This window comes from Phacochoerus africanus, chromosome 3 (assembly GCF_016906955.1).
Source record: "Phacochoerus africanus isolate WHEZ1 chromosome 3, ROS_Pafr_v1, whole genome shotgun sequence".
Classification (NCBI taxonomy): domain Eukaryota; kingdom Metazoa; phylum Chordata; class Mammalia; order Artiodactyla; family Suidae; genus Phacochoerus; species Phacochoerus africanus.
This window is the reverse complement of record NC_062546.1, coordinates 97,474,396-97,489,399: the sequence shown is the minus strand read 5'-3', so window position 1 is coordinate 97,489,399 and position 15,004 is coordinate 97,474,396. Positions and strand designations below refer to the sequence as shown.

At 44.3% G+C, this 15,004-nt stretch overlaps 1 protein-coding gene across 1 annotated transcript in view; it reads left to right on the top strand.

The window, feature by feature from the left end:
- The first annotated feature begins 7,548 nt into the window (after window positions 1-7,548).
- Window positions 7,549-15,004, top strand: part of NIPA1 (NIPA magnesium transporter 1) — a 44,112-nt gene continuing 36,656 nt past the window's right edge. The window contains exon 1 of the mRNA XM_047772207.1: window positions 7,549-7,716. Coding sequence (XP_047628163.1) covers window positions 7,554-7,716 — 163 coding nt within the window. The 5' untranslated portion in view covers window positions 7,549-7,553. The remainder of the gene's footprint in view (window positions 7,717-15,004) is intronic.

The following is a 15,004-nucleotide window of genomic DNA, read 5'->3' as shown; positions in this document are numbered from 1 at the left end:
AACAGTTTAGATGAAAAAGAAAATTTCAGACCTAAAGAAACAAACAGAACATCACCATTATCCTATAATGAGATAACTAAGAAGATAACAATTAAAAGACTAGTCAGCATAAGGATAATCTCTGTCTTTTTCCTTTTTGGCTACACTTGCAGCATAAGGAAGTTCCCAGGCCAGGGATCAAACCCGAGGCACAGCAGTGACCTGTGCCATAGCAATGACAAGGCCAGATCCTTAACCCTCTCTGCCACAAGGGAACTCCTAATTTGTGTCTTTAAAATAGAGAACTTACCTGATGAAACTTAAGAAGGGGGAGCTCCTGCTGTGGCTCAGCAGCTAACGAACCCAACTAGCATCCATGAGGAAGTAGGTTTGATCCCTGGACTCCTCGCTCAGTGGGTTAAGGATCTGGTGTTGCTGTGAGCTGTGGTGTAGGTAGCAGACGAGGATCAGATCCCATATTGCTGTGGCTCTGGTGTAGGCCAGCGGCTACAGCTCTGTTTACCCCTAGCCTGGGAACTTACACAAGCCTCAGGTGCAGCCCTAGAAAGACAGAAAGACAGAAAGAAAGACAGAAAGAAAGAGAGAGAGAGAGAGAGAGAGAAAGAAAGAAAGAAAGAAAGAAAGAAAGAAAGAAAGAAAGAAAGAAAGAAAGAAAGAAGGAAGGAAGGAAGGAAGGAAGGAAGGAAGGAAGGAAGGAAGGAAGGAAGGAAGGAAGGAAGGAAGGAGAGAAAGAAGGAAGGAAGAAGGGTATTTTGTGGATATTTAACAAACAGTGGTAGATGGAGTTCCTTGGTGGCCTAGCGGTTAAGAATCTAGTATTGTCACTGCTATGGCTAGAGTCACTGCTGTGGCTCAAGTTCCATCCCTGGCCTGGAAACTTGCATGCTAAGGATGCAACCAAAAAATAAAAAACAAACAAACAAACAAACAGTGGTAGAAAATTGCCTGAAAGAAGGAAAAACAATCTATAAAAGAAAGGATATACAGAACATTAGGAAGAATGATATAGATTGATCAATACAGTGATATATCCTGATTAACCTGATGAGCTTCAAGGATAAATAATTGTGTGGGCACAAGGCTAAAAAAAGGGAGACAAAATAAAAGAGTGCCTCTACTATTACCTATTTCCTTAAAACATTTGAAGCAAACACAGCAAAGTAATTGGATTAGAAAGATTTGGAAGAACGAATACATAGATTTTTAAAAATGTTATTCTCTTGTATATACATTTGAAATATTTTATAATGAAGAAAAACAACAAACACTACCATCTTTCCTGATTTCTCATTTGCATCACTGACCACGAGGGATCAATACCTACTGCTTTTTTCTTTTTTCAGATGCCCCTGCAGCATGTGGAAGTTCCTGGGCCAGGGACAGAATCCAAGCCAGAGGTGTGACCTACACCACAGCTGTAGCAATGCTGGATCCTTAACCCACTGCGAAGGGCTGGGGATGGGACCAGTGCCTCCACAGAGACAAGCAGGATCATTAATCCGCTGAGCCACAAGAGGAACTCCCCCAATTCCCATTATTGAAGCTGATCTTGCTCTGCCTCTTCTATATGTGAGTAAAATGTTCCGAATAGTGCCTATAAGAGTCGTGTGTCTCTTGGAGACTCTGCCGTCTACAAGCTGTAGAGAGAGTAGACATGTTGGGACCTCTGCTCTTGGTGGTTATTCTTACACTATTTGTTATCCTCCATACAGTAGGACTTGTCCCCTGGAGGTGGTAACGCGTGTCATTTGCTTGACAAATCCATTTCCACACGTTCGCAAACTCATCACACTCATTTTCTCCCTTGTGAAAAAAAAAAATCAAGTTTGCAACATAAGTGTTTCACCTGTAAATACTTTAGTAGTTGCCTGTAATAGATAAAGAAATTAATAAAATCACAGTTTTGGAGTTCCCTTCAAGGCTCAGTGGTTAATGAATCTGGCTAGGATCCGTGAGGATTCGGGTTCGATACCAGCCCTGGCTCAGTGGGTTAAGCATTCAGCGTTGCCATGAACTGTGGTGTAGATTTCAGATGCAGCTCATATCCAGTGTTGCTGTGGCTGTGGTGTATGTAGGCAGGCGGTTGCAGCTCTGATTCAACCCCTAGCCTGGGAACCTCCACATGCGGCAAGTGCAGCCCTAAAAGGAAAAAGCAAAAAATAAATTAAAAAATTTTAAAAATCAGTTTCATTCCACACTCCCTAAAATTAACAATCATTCCTCAACATTATTTATACCCTGTTTGTATTCACTTTCCCCTGATTGTGCCCTCAGACTTCTTTTTTGGCCACGCCTCCAGCAGGTGGAAGTTCTCAGGAAAGGGATGGAACCTGAAGTACAGCAGTAACCTGAGCTGCTGCAGTGACAATGCCAGATCCTTAACCTACTGAGCCACAAGGGAGCTTCCAGGCTTTTAAAATAACATTGAATGGGAGCTCCCATTGTGGCTCAGTAGTAACAAACCCGACCAGTATCCACCAGGACACAGGTTTGATCCCAGGCCTCGCTCAGTGGGTTAAGGATCCAGCATTGGCCTTAGCTGTGGTATAGGTCACAGATATGGCTCTGATCCTGTTTGCTGTGGCTGTGGTGTAAGCTGGCAGCTGCAGCTCCGATTCAACCTCTAGCCCGGGAACTTCCATGTGCCAAGGGTACAGCCCTAAAAAAAAGAAAATTGAATGTCAGAAGAAAATGAGACAATGCCTGCCAAGTTTTACAAAAAGAAATTATGGTCTGGAAATAGTAAACTTCTCCGTTTTGTAGTTCAGGCAAACATTCTACAACATAAAATAAAAAAGCTCAAAGAGGGGAGTGGTAGTCTAGTGGGTAGAATATGGTGATTGTACCGCTACTGCCTGGGCTCGATCTGTGACCAAAAAAAAAGAGCTCAGATTATAGCATCTATGACTACTTATTTTTCATATATACTCCCTGAAGAATTTCTGCTGAATTAAAGATGAATGGGAAAACTTGGTAAAAGGTCGATATGAATAGTGACCCCCCTTTTACGTATACTTAAGGTAATATAGAATAACTCCCACTTCTTTTTTCTTTTCTTTTCTTTCTTTTTTTTTTGTCTTTTGTCTTTTGTCTTTTTAGGATCACATCTGCAGCATATGGAGATTCCCAGGGTAGGGGTTGAATTGGAGTTGTAGCTGCTAGCCTATGCCACAGCCACAGCAACTCGGGATCCGAGCAGTGTCTGTGACCTATACCACAGGTCATGGCAACGCCGGATCCTCAACCCACTGAGCAAGGCCAGGGATCGAACCCGCAACCACATGGTTCCTAGTCGGATTCATTAACCACTGCGCCACGACGGGAACTCCAACTCCCACTTCTTAATTTTGTTTTTTTACTTATTTTAATTTTAGCAGCATCTTTTAGGAACTAACATCACTTGAAAAATAGAATTTATCTCAGCTTTGGTAGTTTCTTTAGTTTCGCTTTAGCTTTTTCAATGTTAAATCTAAGTAATATATAGTTTTGCCTTTTGAAAAGTATCGTGTGTGACTTTCTCTTTGATAAAATGACTACCCTTTTATGTCTGGAATGGAGGAGGGGTTTTTTGTTTGTTTGTTTTTTCTCTTCAGGCAGCATACAGAATTTCCCAGGCCAGGTGCTGAATCCGAGACCCACGTTGCAGTTGTGGCAGTGCTGGATATTTTGACCCACTGTGCTGTCCAGGAATCAAACCCTTGCCTCCATAGCAACCTGAACCACTATATTCAGATTCTTAACCCTCTGCACCACAGCAGGAACTCCTGGAATGGTGTTAATGCTAACAATAGTTTTTTGTTTTTGTCTTTTTGGGGGGCACACCCACGGCATATTGAAGTTCCCAGGCTAGCTGTTGAATCAGAACAGCAGCTGCAGGCCTATACCACAGCCACAGCAACACCAGATCCGAGCAACATGCTGCATCCTTTAACCCACTGAGTGAGGCCAGGGATTGAACCTACACCCTCATGGATATTATCTGGATTCTTAACCCCCTGAGCCACAATAGGAACGCCCAATGTAACAGTAATTACTTTAGCATGATGATATTTGGGGTGATGTTTTACATTCTTTGGCATTTACTAAATTTGAGTTTAAAAAAAAACTGAACATGTCTGTTTTTGCAAAAAGCACTTTAGTCTGTTTTTAAATCAGTATTATTAGAAAAATAAAAAATTATAACTATATTGGCAATGCTGTTGTTGCTGTTTTTACTTGCTTCTTCTGCTGAGGTTTATGATAGAAGTTATTACTTATTTCAAAAACATAATTGATATTCAGAAGTATATTTAAAAAGAATAAGCAACCACTTCATACCTACTATCATGGCAATTTTAAGAAAGCAATGGGGAATTCCTGTCATGGCTCAGCAGAAATGAATCTGACTAGCATCCATGAGGATGAAGTTTTGATCCCTGACCTCGCTCAGTGGGTTAAGGATATGGCGTTGCCATGAGCTCTGGTGTATGTCGCAGACGCGGCTTGGGTCTTGTATTGCTGGCTATGGTGTAAGCCGGCAGCTGTAGCTCCGATTCAACCCCTAGCCTGGGAACTTCCAAATGCCCCTAAAAAGCAAAAAACAAAAAAAAAAAAGAAAGAAAAGAAAAAACCCCAAAACAAGAATCGGTGAGAATGGAGTGAAATTGGAAAATGGTGGGGAAAAAAATGATGCAGTGGCTATGGGAAATTTTGGCAGTTTCTCAAAAAGCTAAACACAGAAGTTTCTGTATGACTTAGGAATTCCACTCTTAAGCATATACCCTAAAGAATTTAAGTCAGAGACTCAATTAGATACTTTTCACTCCAGTGGTCATTGTAACATCATTGACAACAGCCAAAAGGTGGAAACAACCCAAGTGTTCATCAAGAGGTGAATAAACAAAATGCTGTACAGTAGTCTCCTTTTATCTGCAGGCAATACATTCCAAGTACCCCTGTGGAGGCCTGAAATATCAGGTAGTACTGAACCCTATATTTTATGTTTTTTTCTATGCATATGTACATATATACATACCTATGGCACTGTTTTATTTGTAAATTAGGCACAGTAAGAGATTAACACCAACAATGGTAAAACAGAACAATTGTAACAATTTACTATAATAAAGTTATGTGAATATAGCCTCTCTCTCAAAATATACAAATTTGATGCCTCTTTCACCTAAACTAAGCATTTATCATGCGCTGTGGTCATAACTTTTGCCGTTTAAGGTATAACAGCAAAACTAGCACAGATTTCTTTTTCCTTCTTTACAGTTTCATGGAAAGAAGATTCATCCTAACTGAAGACCTTATTGACCTCAGAATACGATCTTTTTCTTTCCTTTCCTTATTGACAAATTTCACCTTTTCACTCAAATGAAGCACTTTACAGCTTCTCCTTGGCATATCCAAATTGCCAACATCACCACTTTTTGTGCTTTTGGGTGGTTATTAAGTAAAATAAGGGTCACATGAACACAAGCACTGTGATACTCAGTAGTCAATGTGATAACTGAGATGCTACTAAGGGACTAAATGGATGGATACAATGGGCAAAGGGATGATTCACACCTCAGGCAGGACAGCGTGATATGAATTGCTTATTTCTGGATTTTCTATTTAACATGGTTGACTTCAGGTGACCGAAACTGAGGAAAGTGAAACCTTGCACAAAGTTTCTATTGTATTTGCATACAATAGAATATTACTCAGCCATATAAAGGAATGATGCTCTCCCCCCACCCCCTTTAAGGCCTCGCCTGTGGCATACGGAAGTTCCAGGGCTAGGGACTGAATCAGAGCTGCATCTGTGACCTACATCAAAGCTCGAGGCAAACACTGGATCCTTAACCCACTAGCAAGGCCAGGGATTGAACCCACATCCTCATGGACATTATGAGCCACAGTGGGAACTCCGGGAGAGATGTTCCGTCACATGCCACAACATGGATGAAACTTGAAACCATTATACTAAGTGAAATGAGCCAGTCATGGAATGACAAATATTGTACAATTCCATTTATATGAAATTCTAGAATAGGTAAATTCATAGAGACAGAAAGTAGATTAGAGATTAGCAGTGACGAGGCAGAATGAGAAATGGGAGATGACTGCTTTATGGTTATAGTGTTCCTGTTTGGAGTGATGAAAAAGTTTTGGAAATAAAGTGGTGAAGGTTGCACAATGTTGTCAATGTAAGTAAAGCCACTGAATGTACATTTTAAAATAGTTAAAATGGCAAGTTTTATGTTATGTATATGTTACCACCACAACAACAATAAAAGAAAAAGAAATGGACTAGATTCATTCAGCACAGAAATTTTCATACAGAAATAGTATATGATTTTACATTGCTTCACAAACTAATAGTGTTGTATATAGGTGTAGGTTTATACCCTAGTATTATCATTTTTGTTTTTTTGGGGCAGGCCTGCAGCATGCAGAGGTGCTTGCACCAGGGAATAAACCCCAGCCACAGAAGTAACCAGGGCCACGACGGTGACAATGCTGGATTCTTAACCCACTAGGCCACCAGGGAACTCCTATACTCTTCAGTATTTTTAAAGTTTATGAAGATGTTCATTATGTCATCATCTATAATAGAAAAAGAAATGTAGCAACCTAACAACCAACAACAGCTGAGCAGTGAGACAAATTATGGTAATTAACTTTATGGGAACTTATCATTAAAATTATCTTTATGTAGCAAAGTAAAAACTGATTATGACATTAAATAAAAAGGATATCTTGTATATTGAAGTTAGAGTTGTACTTTATGTGGGAAGACACTTAAAATAATAACTATTAGGCTAGGGTAGTGAAACTGAGTAATGTAAAAATATTTTCCCTTTTCTTGTAATTTTGATAGATTTTATTAAAAATAAATTAGTAAATGAGATGGTATGATCACAAGGTCACTGCTCCAGTGCAGCGGTAGATGAGTTCACTTCATTCAGTGATCCATTTGAGTCCCAGGACACCTGACTCGTTTAGGTTTCATCCCCCAGGGGTGGCTGCCAGCTACGCGCCCGGCCACCCTTCCCCTCCTTGTCCCCCCTCCTCCCTGTCCCTCCGCCTCCCCAGCCATCTACACCCCCCACCTCCCCTCACCCACCCCCACCCCATTCAACTGCCTTCAAGCAGCTTTGTGGGGGGTCTTGATCCCAGGGAGGGCTGCGTCTTGCCGGCTCTCTTCCAGTCCCAAATAGTGCAGGGGACACCTACTAAAAATTATTACCCGAGATGCAAACTTTACTGGTTGTCCTGTATTTGGACTTGCCAAATCTGGGAACTCTGTTTCTGCACCCACCCACCTACCTTCTCACCCCTTTCCTCACCACCTCCCTGCACACGCTCCTCAACCTCAGGGCCCCCCTCTCCACGCTTTCCCTGCTCGGGGAGCCCAGGATCCACCCTCTGCCTCTCAGAGGCTGGAAGCCCAGGCTCCACCCCGCCCCTGCGCAGCCCCGGGTTCCCCAACACCCGCACAGCTACAGTCGGCGGAGCCCGCCCCCGCCTTCAGCCCGGCGGGCGAGCGCGCAGGCGCAGGCGCGGAGGCGGGCGCCGGCAGAATGGGGACTGCAGCGGCGGCAGCGGCGGCGGCCGGGGAGGGGGCGCGCAGCCCTAGCCCCGCCGCCGTATCGCTCGGCCTGGGCGTGGCCGTGGTGTCGAGCTTGGTGAACGGGTCCACGTTCGTGCTGCAAAAGAAGGGCATCGTGCGCGCTAAGCGGCGAGGTAGGGCGGGCCGCGGCCCTGCTCGGGGTTGGGGGGGGGGGGCGTGGAGGAAGCAGCCGCACGGCGTGGGGAGGCAAGCGGCCGTAAATTGGGAGGTGTTCGGGTCGTCGCCCTAGCGGGATCCGGAGACGGGGCGGGACACCTCGGAGGGGCGAGCTGCGCTGATGGAAGGCACCTCGCCCACCCGAAGCGCACTCACCGACGCGGCCCTGCGCGCCAGAAACATCGCCGCCGCGGCCGCACCTCGTCCTCCTGCAGCTCCGGAAGCTGCCCGGGGATCACCCGTTGTGCCCTGAGAGAGGATAGTTCTGTCTCCGCCACCGTTTTTTTTTCTCTTCCCAGCGGCCAGAGAGGCCTTGTTCAGTTTTATTGGGCTTCTCCAGTTGACTTCTTTTCTCTCTCCCAGACTTAATCCTTTTGCAGCCGTGCTACCCACCGACTTGCCCTCTTGTTGGCGCCCAGGCGTCCCTATCACCCGCACCCACCCGCTGTTAGGGAAAGCTTCCTATATAGTGTCCCCCGAATGGTGGGAACCCAGTGCTTGCCCAGAAGGAGCGATGGACCTCCCGCCTTTGCTGTGCCCCGGCCTGGGGTGCACTTGGAGGGCAGGACCTGCTGACTCCTCGCTCCCTGCAGTGGCCACTCCAATGCAGAAGAGCTGTGCCCTAGGCAGGCTGAGATGGGACCTGCTGGCCAAGGAGGGCGCTCACTCTCGGGGTTTAGCGAGAGGCCTGTGCTTTCCCGTGGGTTCTATTCCTGTGGTCCTTGATTGAGCCATCTCTGGTGTAGATATGACCCGTCTGACTACAAGTGATCTTCAGTGAGAAGAACATGCATGGCAGATTAAAACCAAAATTGGGCCAACACAGTATTCCTTCAGTAGGTAGCCAGCAAACACCACTCCTTAGCAAAGTGAAAGTGCATGATGTAGGTAGCAGACTTCTTTGCCAGTGCCCCTCTGTACTAAGGCCTGAGACTGTTCACTGAAAGCAAGATGTGGCATGCTTTGAAACTGATAATTAACATGTCCAGAAGGACTAAGAGAGTCTTGTGATTGTTTCTTGTGTTTTACAAGAATAGTGTTAGCAGCTCTCTGGAAAGGAGGAGACTGCCAGGTCATGGGTTTGAGAATAAGTCAACTCATTTCATAGTTAAGATTACAGAATTCAGCTAAAACTTTGTCGAGTGCCCTTTGAAGTGAAAACATTGCAGTCTGTACATATAATTTTAATAAAACCACGTGTGGTTTCCCCAGGATGCATGTGTATTTCTCAGGTAACAGACATCTGGCAGCAGCACTTTTCAGGGACAAAAAAGTGGGCTTCATGGGTGGGTGAAAAGTTTCCTGTGACTCAAAAATAAACAACCCATGTGCCCTTGATAGGATGGGCACAGGATCCCCGAACCCATGACCCCAGTGTAACTATGAGAAAAACATCACACAAACCTGAATTCAGGAGCAGCCTGCAAAATACCTGACCAGTTCTTCTGTCAGGGTCATAAAGTCTGAGAGACTGTCACAGCCAGGAGGAGCCTGAGGACAGATGGCCATAAGACATTAGGTAAAAATCTAAGAAAACCTGAATATAGACTTGAATTAACAGAAAACAGTAATTATTGAGTAAAACTAAATGTGTTATTTCAGCTCAGCTTAGTTTTCTGTGTTCAAGGAAATTAATGAATAAGAAACTTAAAAAAAAAAGCAACTTGGAAAAAAAAAAAAACCCTCACTATTGATGCTTTTATTTATACCTGCATGCTGTGCCCTTAAATTAATAAGTGAAAATGTGGTCTTTGCTAATTTCACACTTCCCCAGTTATCTACCACCACTACTAATTCAAGCTGGCTGGCATTGCTCATGATCTACTGGTCGAGATGTATAGTCTTGTTTTGATAAATTAAGTTTTGATTTGTTCAACAAATATGCGTGGAAGTCTTATTATGTGCCAAGCACTATTCTAGGTATTGAGGAGATTTTAGAATCTATTCCCCCTGAAACCTTTTTCTACCTCTGCTAACAGGCAGTGGAGTTGGCCCTTATGAAATGACTAAAATGGAGGAGATGGGAGGAAAGAGATGGTAGCTAGAGACTGAGGAGCCAAGTTCTTGCACTAAGGGAGACCTGGTCATTTCTTACACTGGAGAAAGCTCTGTCTCACTATGTAACAGGGAGCTATATTTAATATGCTATGATAAACCATAAGAGAAAAGGATATTTTTTTTAAAATGTATATATGCGCATAAAATTGAATCACTTTGCTGTACAGCAGAAACTAACACATTGTAAGTCAATTATACCTCAATAAAAAAACAGCTTTATCCAAAAATGGAAGGTAATTACATTATTTGACAATTTAGAAACTTAATAAATTTGCTCTTTTAATCATCTAGAGAAAAAATAAAGTTTTTTCTCACTGAAAGTTTCAACTTTTACCCATTGCCACGCACCAGCATTTCTTTCAAGTCTCAGCTTCAACAGAGCCCAGTTCTGGTCACAGCCCTCCTACTGGGGGGGATTGGAGTGCAGCTTCCTCTGACCAGCTTTCACTCACTCTTGAAAGGACCTTCCCAATGAATGGAATACCTGCATAGTCTAGGAACACCTTCCACAACTCAGGCTCCAGTTGAACTACCTCACTCCTGGGGTGGCTTGAAGGACTCTGCACTTTGGGAAGAGGACAGGGGGCCCCTGGCCCCACGGGTCATTGATAGTATGTTTAGTGTTAGAGCCCAAATGAAGCAGAGCTTAGATGAGAGAAACAAGGTAGTCATAGGGCGTGAACATATTGTGGAAAGCCAGTTGCAACATTAGAATTCCTGTGCTGGTGGGTAGGCTAGGACGGCAGGGAACCTCTTAGCTGGGGTAAGGTGATGTCCCGTCCTCAGGTAGACGTTGTGTAGACAACCTCAGGAAAGTCATATGTGTGGATTTGCTGGAAGCTTTGGAGAATTGCATAGATGAGTACCTCTATATAGGCTTTTTATCTTTTTTTTTTTTTTTTTGTCTTTCTAGGGCTACACCCACGGCATATGGAGGTTCCCAGGCTAGGTGTTGAATCGGAGCTGTAGCCGCTAGCCTACGCTACAGCCACAGCAATGCCAGATCCAAGCCACATCTTCAACCTACATGACAGCTCATGGCAACGCCAGACCCTTAACCCACTGAGCAAGGCCAGGGATCGAACCCGCGTCCTCATGGATGCTAGTTGGGTTAACTGCTGAGCCATGATGGGAATTCCCCATATAGGCTCTTTAAAAGACTGGTTCTTCCTAGGCCTAGCACCCATTAGAAGAATAGCATTGTTTCTTTGTTTTTTTTATTTATTTATTTTTTGTCTTTTTGCTATTTCTTTGGGCCGCTCCCGCTGCATATGGAGGCTCCCAGGCTAGGGGTTGAATTGGAGCTGTAGCCCCCGGCCTACGCCAGAGCCACAGCAACACGGGATCCCAGCCGCATCTGCAACCTACACCACAGCTCACGGCAACGTGGAATTGTTAACCCACTGAGCAAGGGCAGGGACCGAACCCGCAACCTCATGGTTCCTAGTTGGATTTGTTAACCACTGCGCCACGAAGGGAACTCCAAAATAGCATTGTTAAAAAAAAAAAAAAGCGAAAAATAGCAGTCATTGGTAAAGATGTGGAGAAATTGGAATCCTTGTGCAGTGTTGGTGGGAATGTAAAATGGTGCAGCTACTATAAAAAAACAGTATGGAGATTCTTCAAGTAAATTAAATGTAGGGGTTCCCTTCATGGTGCAGTGGAAATGAATCCCACTGGTATCCATGAGGATGCGGGTTCAATCCCTGGCCTCGCTCAGTGAGTTCAGGGCTCTGGTGTTGCCACGAGCTGTGGTGTAGGTTGCAGATGCAGCTGGGATCCTGCAGACCCGTGGCATATGGAGGTTCCCAGGCTAGCGGTCAAATAGGAGCTACAGCTGCCAGCCTGTGCCACAGCCACAGCAACACAGGGGTGCGGCCCTGAAAAGCAAAAAAAAAAAAAAAATTAAATGTAGAATTATCATATGACCCAGCAGTTCCACTTCTGAGTGTACCTCCAGAAGAAATGAAAGCAGGGACTTAGATATATGAAGACCCATTCTCATTGTTCACAATAGAGAAAATGTGAAAACAACCCAAATATCCATTGACAGATGAATGAATAAACAAATTATGGTATATACATTCAAAGGACTATTATTTAGCTTTAAAAGGGAGGAAATTCTGACACGTGCTACAACATGGGTGAACCTTGAGGACATTATGCTAAGTGAAATAAGCCAGTCACAAAAGGACACTGCTTGTGTGATTCCAGCCACATGAGGTACCCACAGCAGTCAAATTCATAGATAGAATGGTTGCAGGGACTGTAAGAAGGGGCAGTGGGGAGTTAGTGTTTAATGGGCACAGAGTTTTTGCTTTGGAAGAGGAAATAGTCCTGGAGATGATGGTGATGTTTTCATAGCAAGGTGAATGTATTTAACACCGTGGAACTGTGTGCTTAAAAAATGGTTAAAATGAGGGTGTTCCCATTGTGGCTCAGAAGTTACAAACCCTACCAGTGTCCATGAGGATGTGGGTTCAATCCTTGACCTCTCTCAGGAGGTTAAGGATCTGGCATTGTCATGAGCTATGGTGTAGGTTGCAGATGCAGCTCAGATCCTGTATTGCTATGGCTGTGGTGTAGGCCAGCAGTTGCAGCTCCATTTGGACCCCTAGCCTGAGAACTTCCATATGCTGCAGGTGTGGCCCTAAAAAGCAAAAAAAAAAAAAAAAAAAAAAAAGTAAGGTTAAAATGGTAAATTTTATGTTATATATAATTTACCACAATAAAAAAATCCTTTTTAGATTTCATAGTCTCCTTCCTGAGAGGAGCCCAGCCTAGCAGTGTAGTCACGCTGTTAAGATGCTTGGAAGGTGAGTTAATTGTCTCATGAGAGTGAAAACTGGGATCCAGGCATTCCACCTCCTAGTCCCAAGCCTTCTGTACTTTACGTTTCCGGAGGGCATATGCTCCCTAGCTGTGCACTGTGCACATTTTCTCCTGGCCTCTCCTGCCATTCCCGGGCATATATCTAGGTGCATGCACCCTACACCCAGGGATGAGGCAGATACATGTCATTTACCCCTGCAGCCCTTTGGGATTGTGGTCCATTCTCCTGCTTCTGTGAACCCTCCAGACCCTGACAGATGGGGTCAGCTTCATCTCCCGCCATGTCTTCTTGGTGCCTGTCCTCAGCCCCCTCTTGCCCCTGAAACCTGTTGGATGATGGCTTGTTCTCTTGTCTGTGTTCCCCTAAGATCCTGGCTCTTCAGGGCAGGGCACATGTCCTGCCCATTGGGAGGTATATAGTGGATGGACACTTAGTGATGCTAACCACCCATGAGTAGCCATGGAGTGAAAGAGGGTAAAACCAAACCTTGTATTTTATCTCTGAGCTTTCCTAAAATCATTCAGAGCTGACCTCATTTACCTGTGGCCTCTACTAAGTAACAGAATCTAGAGTTTCTGCCAAATCTGAAAATCTGTAACCCTAATCTCTCTGTAGCTCTGAGGGCAGATCTCCAGTGAGGAACATAGTGAGAATAGTGCAAGTGTTAAGAGCATTTGAGTGGGCCCGTAACCTGTGCATACCTGGTGTAACTTGATTGTATTTCCGTGAGAAGAGAAGGAAAAGGAGGCTGCTACTTACAGAAGACTCTTGTGCTACCTGGGACTCATTTGTCTGTCGTGATTCTGTGGAATGGCTTGTCTCAGATGGGCCCCCCTTCTTTGGGGTCTTCCAGTGGGTTGCAGTCAGGTAGTGGCCAGGGATGGTTTCACCTGAGAAGATACTTCTTCACTTGCAGAAACAGCTAGGGGTTTCCTGAGCCCCCTCTCTCTTTCCCTCTTCTCTTCCCTTTCTTCTTCCCCTCCCCCTCCATCTCTCCATCGCAGTCTTTTCACACGTGGCTCCCTGGGGCCTCCTCATTCCATAGTGGTCTCTGGGAGGCCAGATCCCTTACATGGCAGATAGCTTACCCTAGACCCAGACTTCCAAAGACTAAGGTGGAAGTTGAGTGGATCCTTGTTACCTAGCCTTGGAAGTCCTGCATTACCACTCCCACCACATTCCATTGCACACTTGGGGCCAGCCCAGGTTCAGTGTGTGAGACCACGGATGCCGGCAGGCACAATACAGGAGAGGAAGTTGAGGCATGCACCCAATATAGAACTGGTGGGGCCAGGATTTGAACCCAGCTTGGGCTGACTTTGGAGATGGGCTTTCTCACCCTGCTCCCTGTAGGGAAGATGAGGGGGAAGATAGATAAATTCACCTACAGATAGGGCTTTTCTCAAGCTTCACAGTTTATTTGGAGAAAACTTGTACTCTGATGCTGGCTTATTATAACTATGTATAAGTAATACCCAAAAACATTAAAGCAAATAAGCATTTCTAGAATTATTTTTTTTGCTCATAGCCTCAGCATGTGGAAGTTCTGGGTCCAAGGATCAAACACATGCCATGGCAGCCACCAGAGCCACAGCAGTGGCAATGCCAGATCTTTCATCCGCTGCTCCACAAAGGAACTCCCAAATTTGAATTTATTATTATTTTCTTCTTTTGCTTTTATTTTTATTTTTTTATTTTTTATTTTTTGTTTTTTTAGGGCCTCATCCATGGCATATGGAGGTTCCCAGGCTAGGGGTTGAATTGGAGCTATAGCTGCAGGCCTACACCACAGCTCACGGCAACGCCGGATCCTTAACCCACTGAGCAAGGCCAGGGATCGAACCTGTGTCTTCATGGATGCTAGTCAGATTCATTTCTCTTGAGCCACGACAGGAACTCTTGTAGGTATTTTCTGAGGCTGGCTTTTTCATTTTCTTGATGGTGCCTCTTGAAGAGCAAACATTTTTAATTTTGATGAAATCTAACTTACCATTTTATCCCTTTCTATGTGGTTAGTATTTTTTAAATTTTTTATTATAGTTGATTTACAGTGTTCCGTCAATTTCTGCTTTACAGCAAAGTAATGCAGTTATACATATATATACATTCTTTTCTTCACATTATCCTCCAACATGTTCTATCACAAGTGATCACATATAGTTCCTTGAGCTATGTAGCAGAATTTCATTGCCTATCCATTTCAAATGCAAATAGTATGCATCTACTAACCCCAAACTCCCACTCCCTCCCCCTCCCTCTTGGCAACCACAGGTCTGCTCTCCATGTCCATGAGTTTGTTTCTTTTTTGTAGATAGGTTCATTTGGGCCATATATTAGATTCCAGATATAAGTGT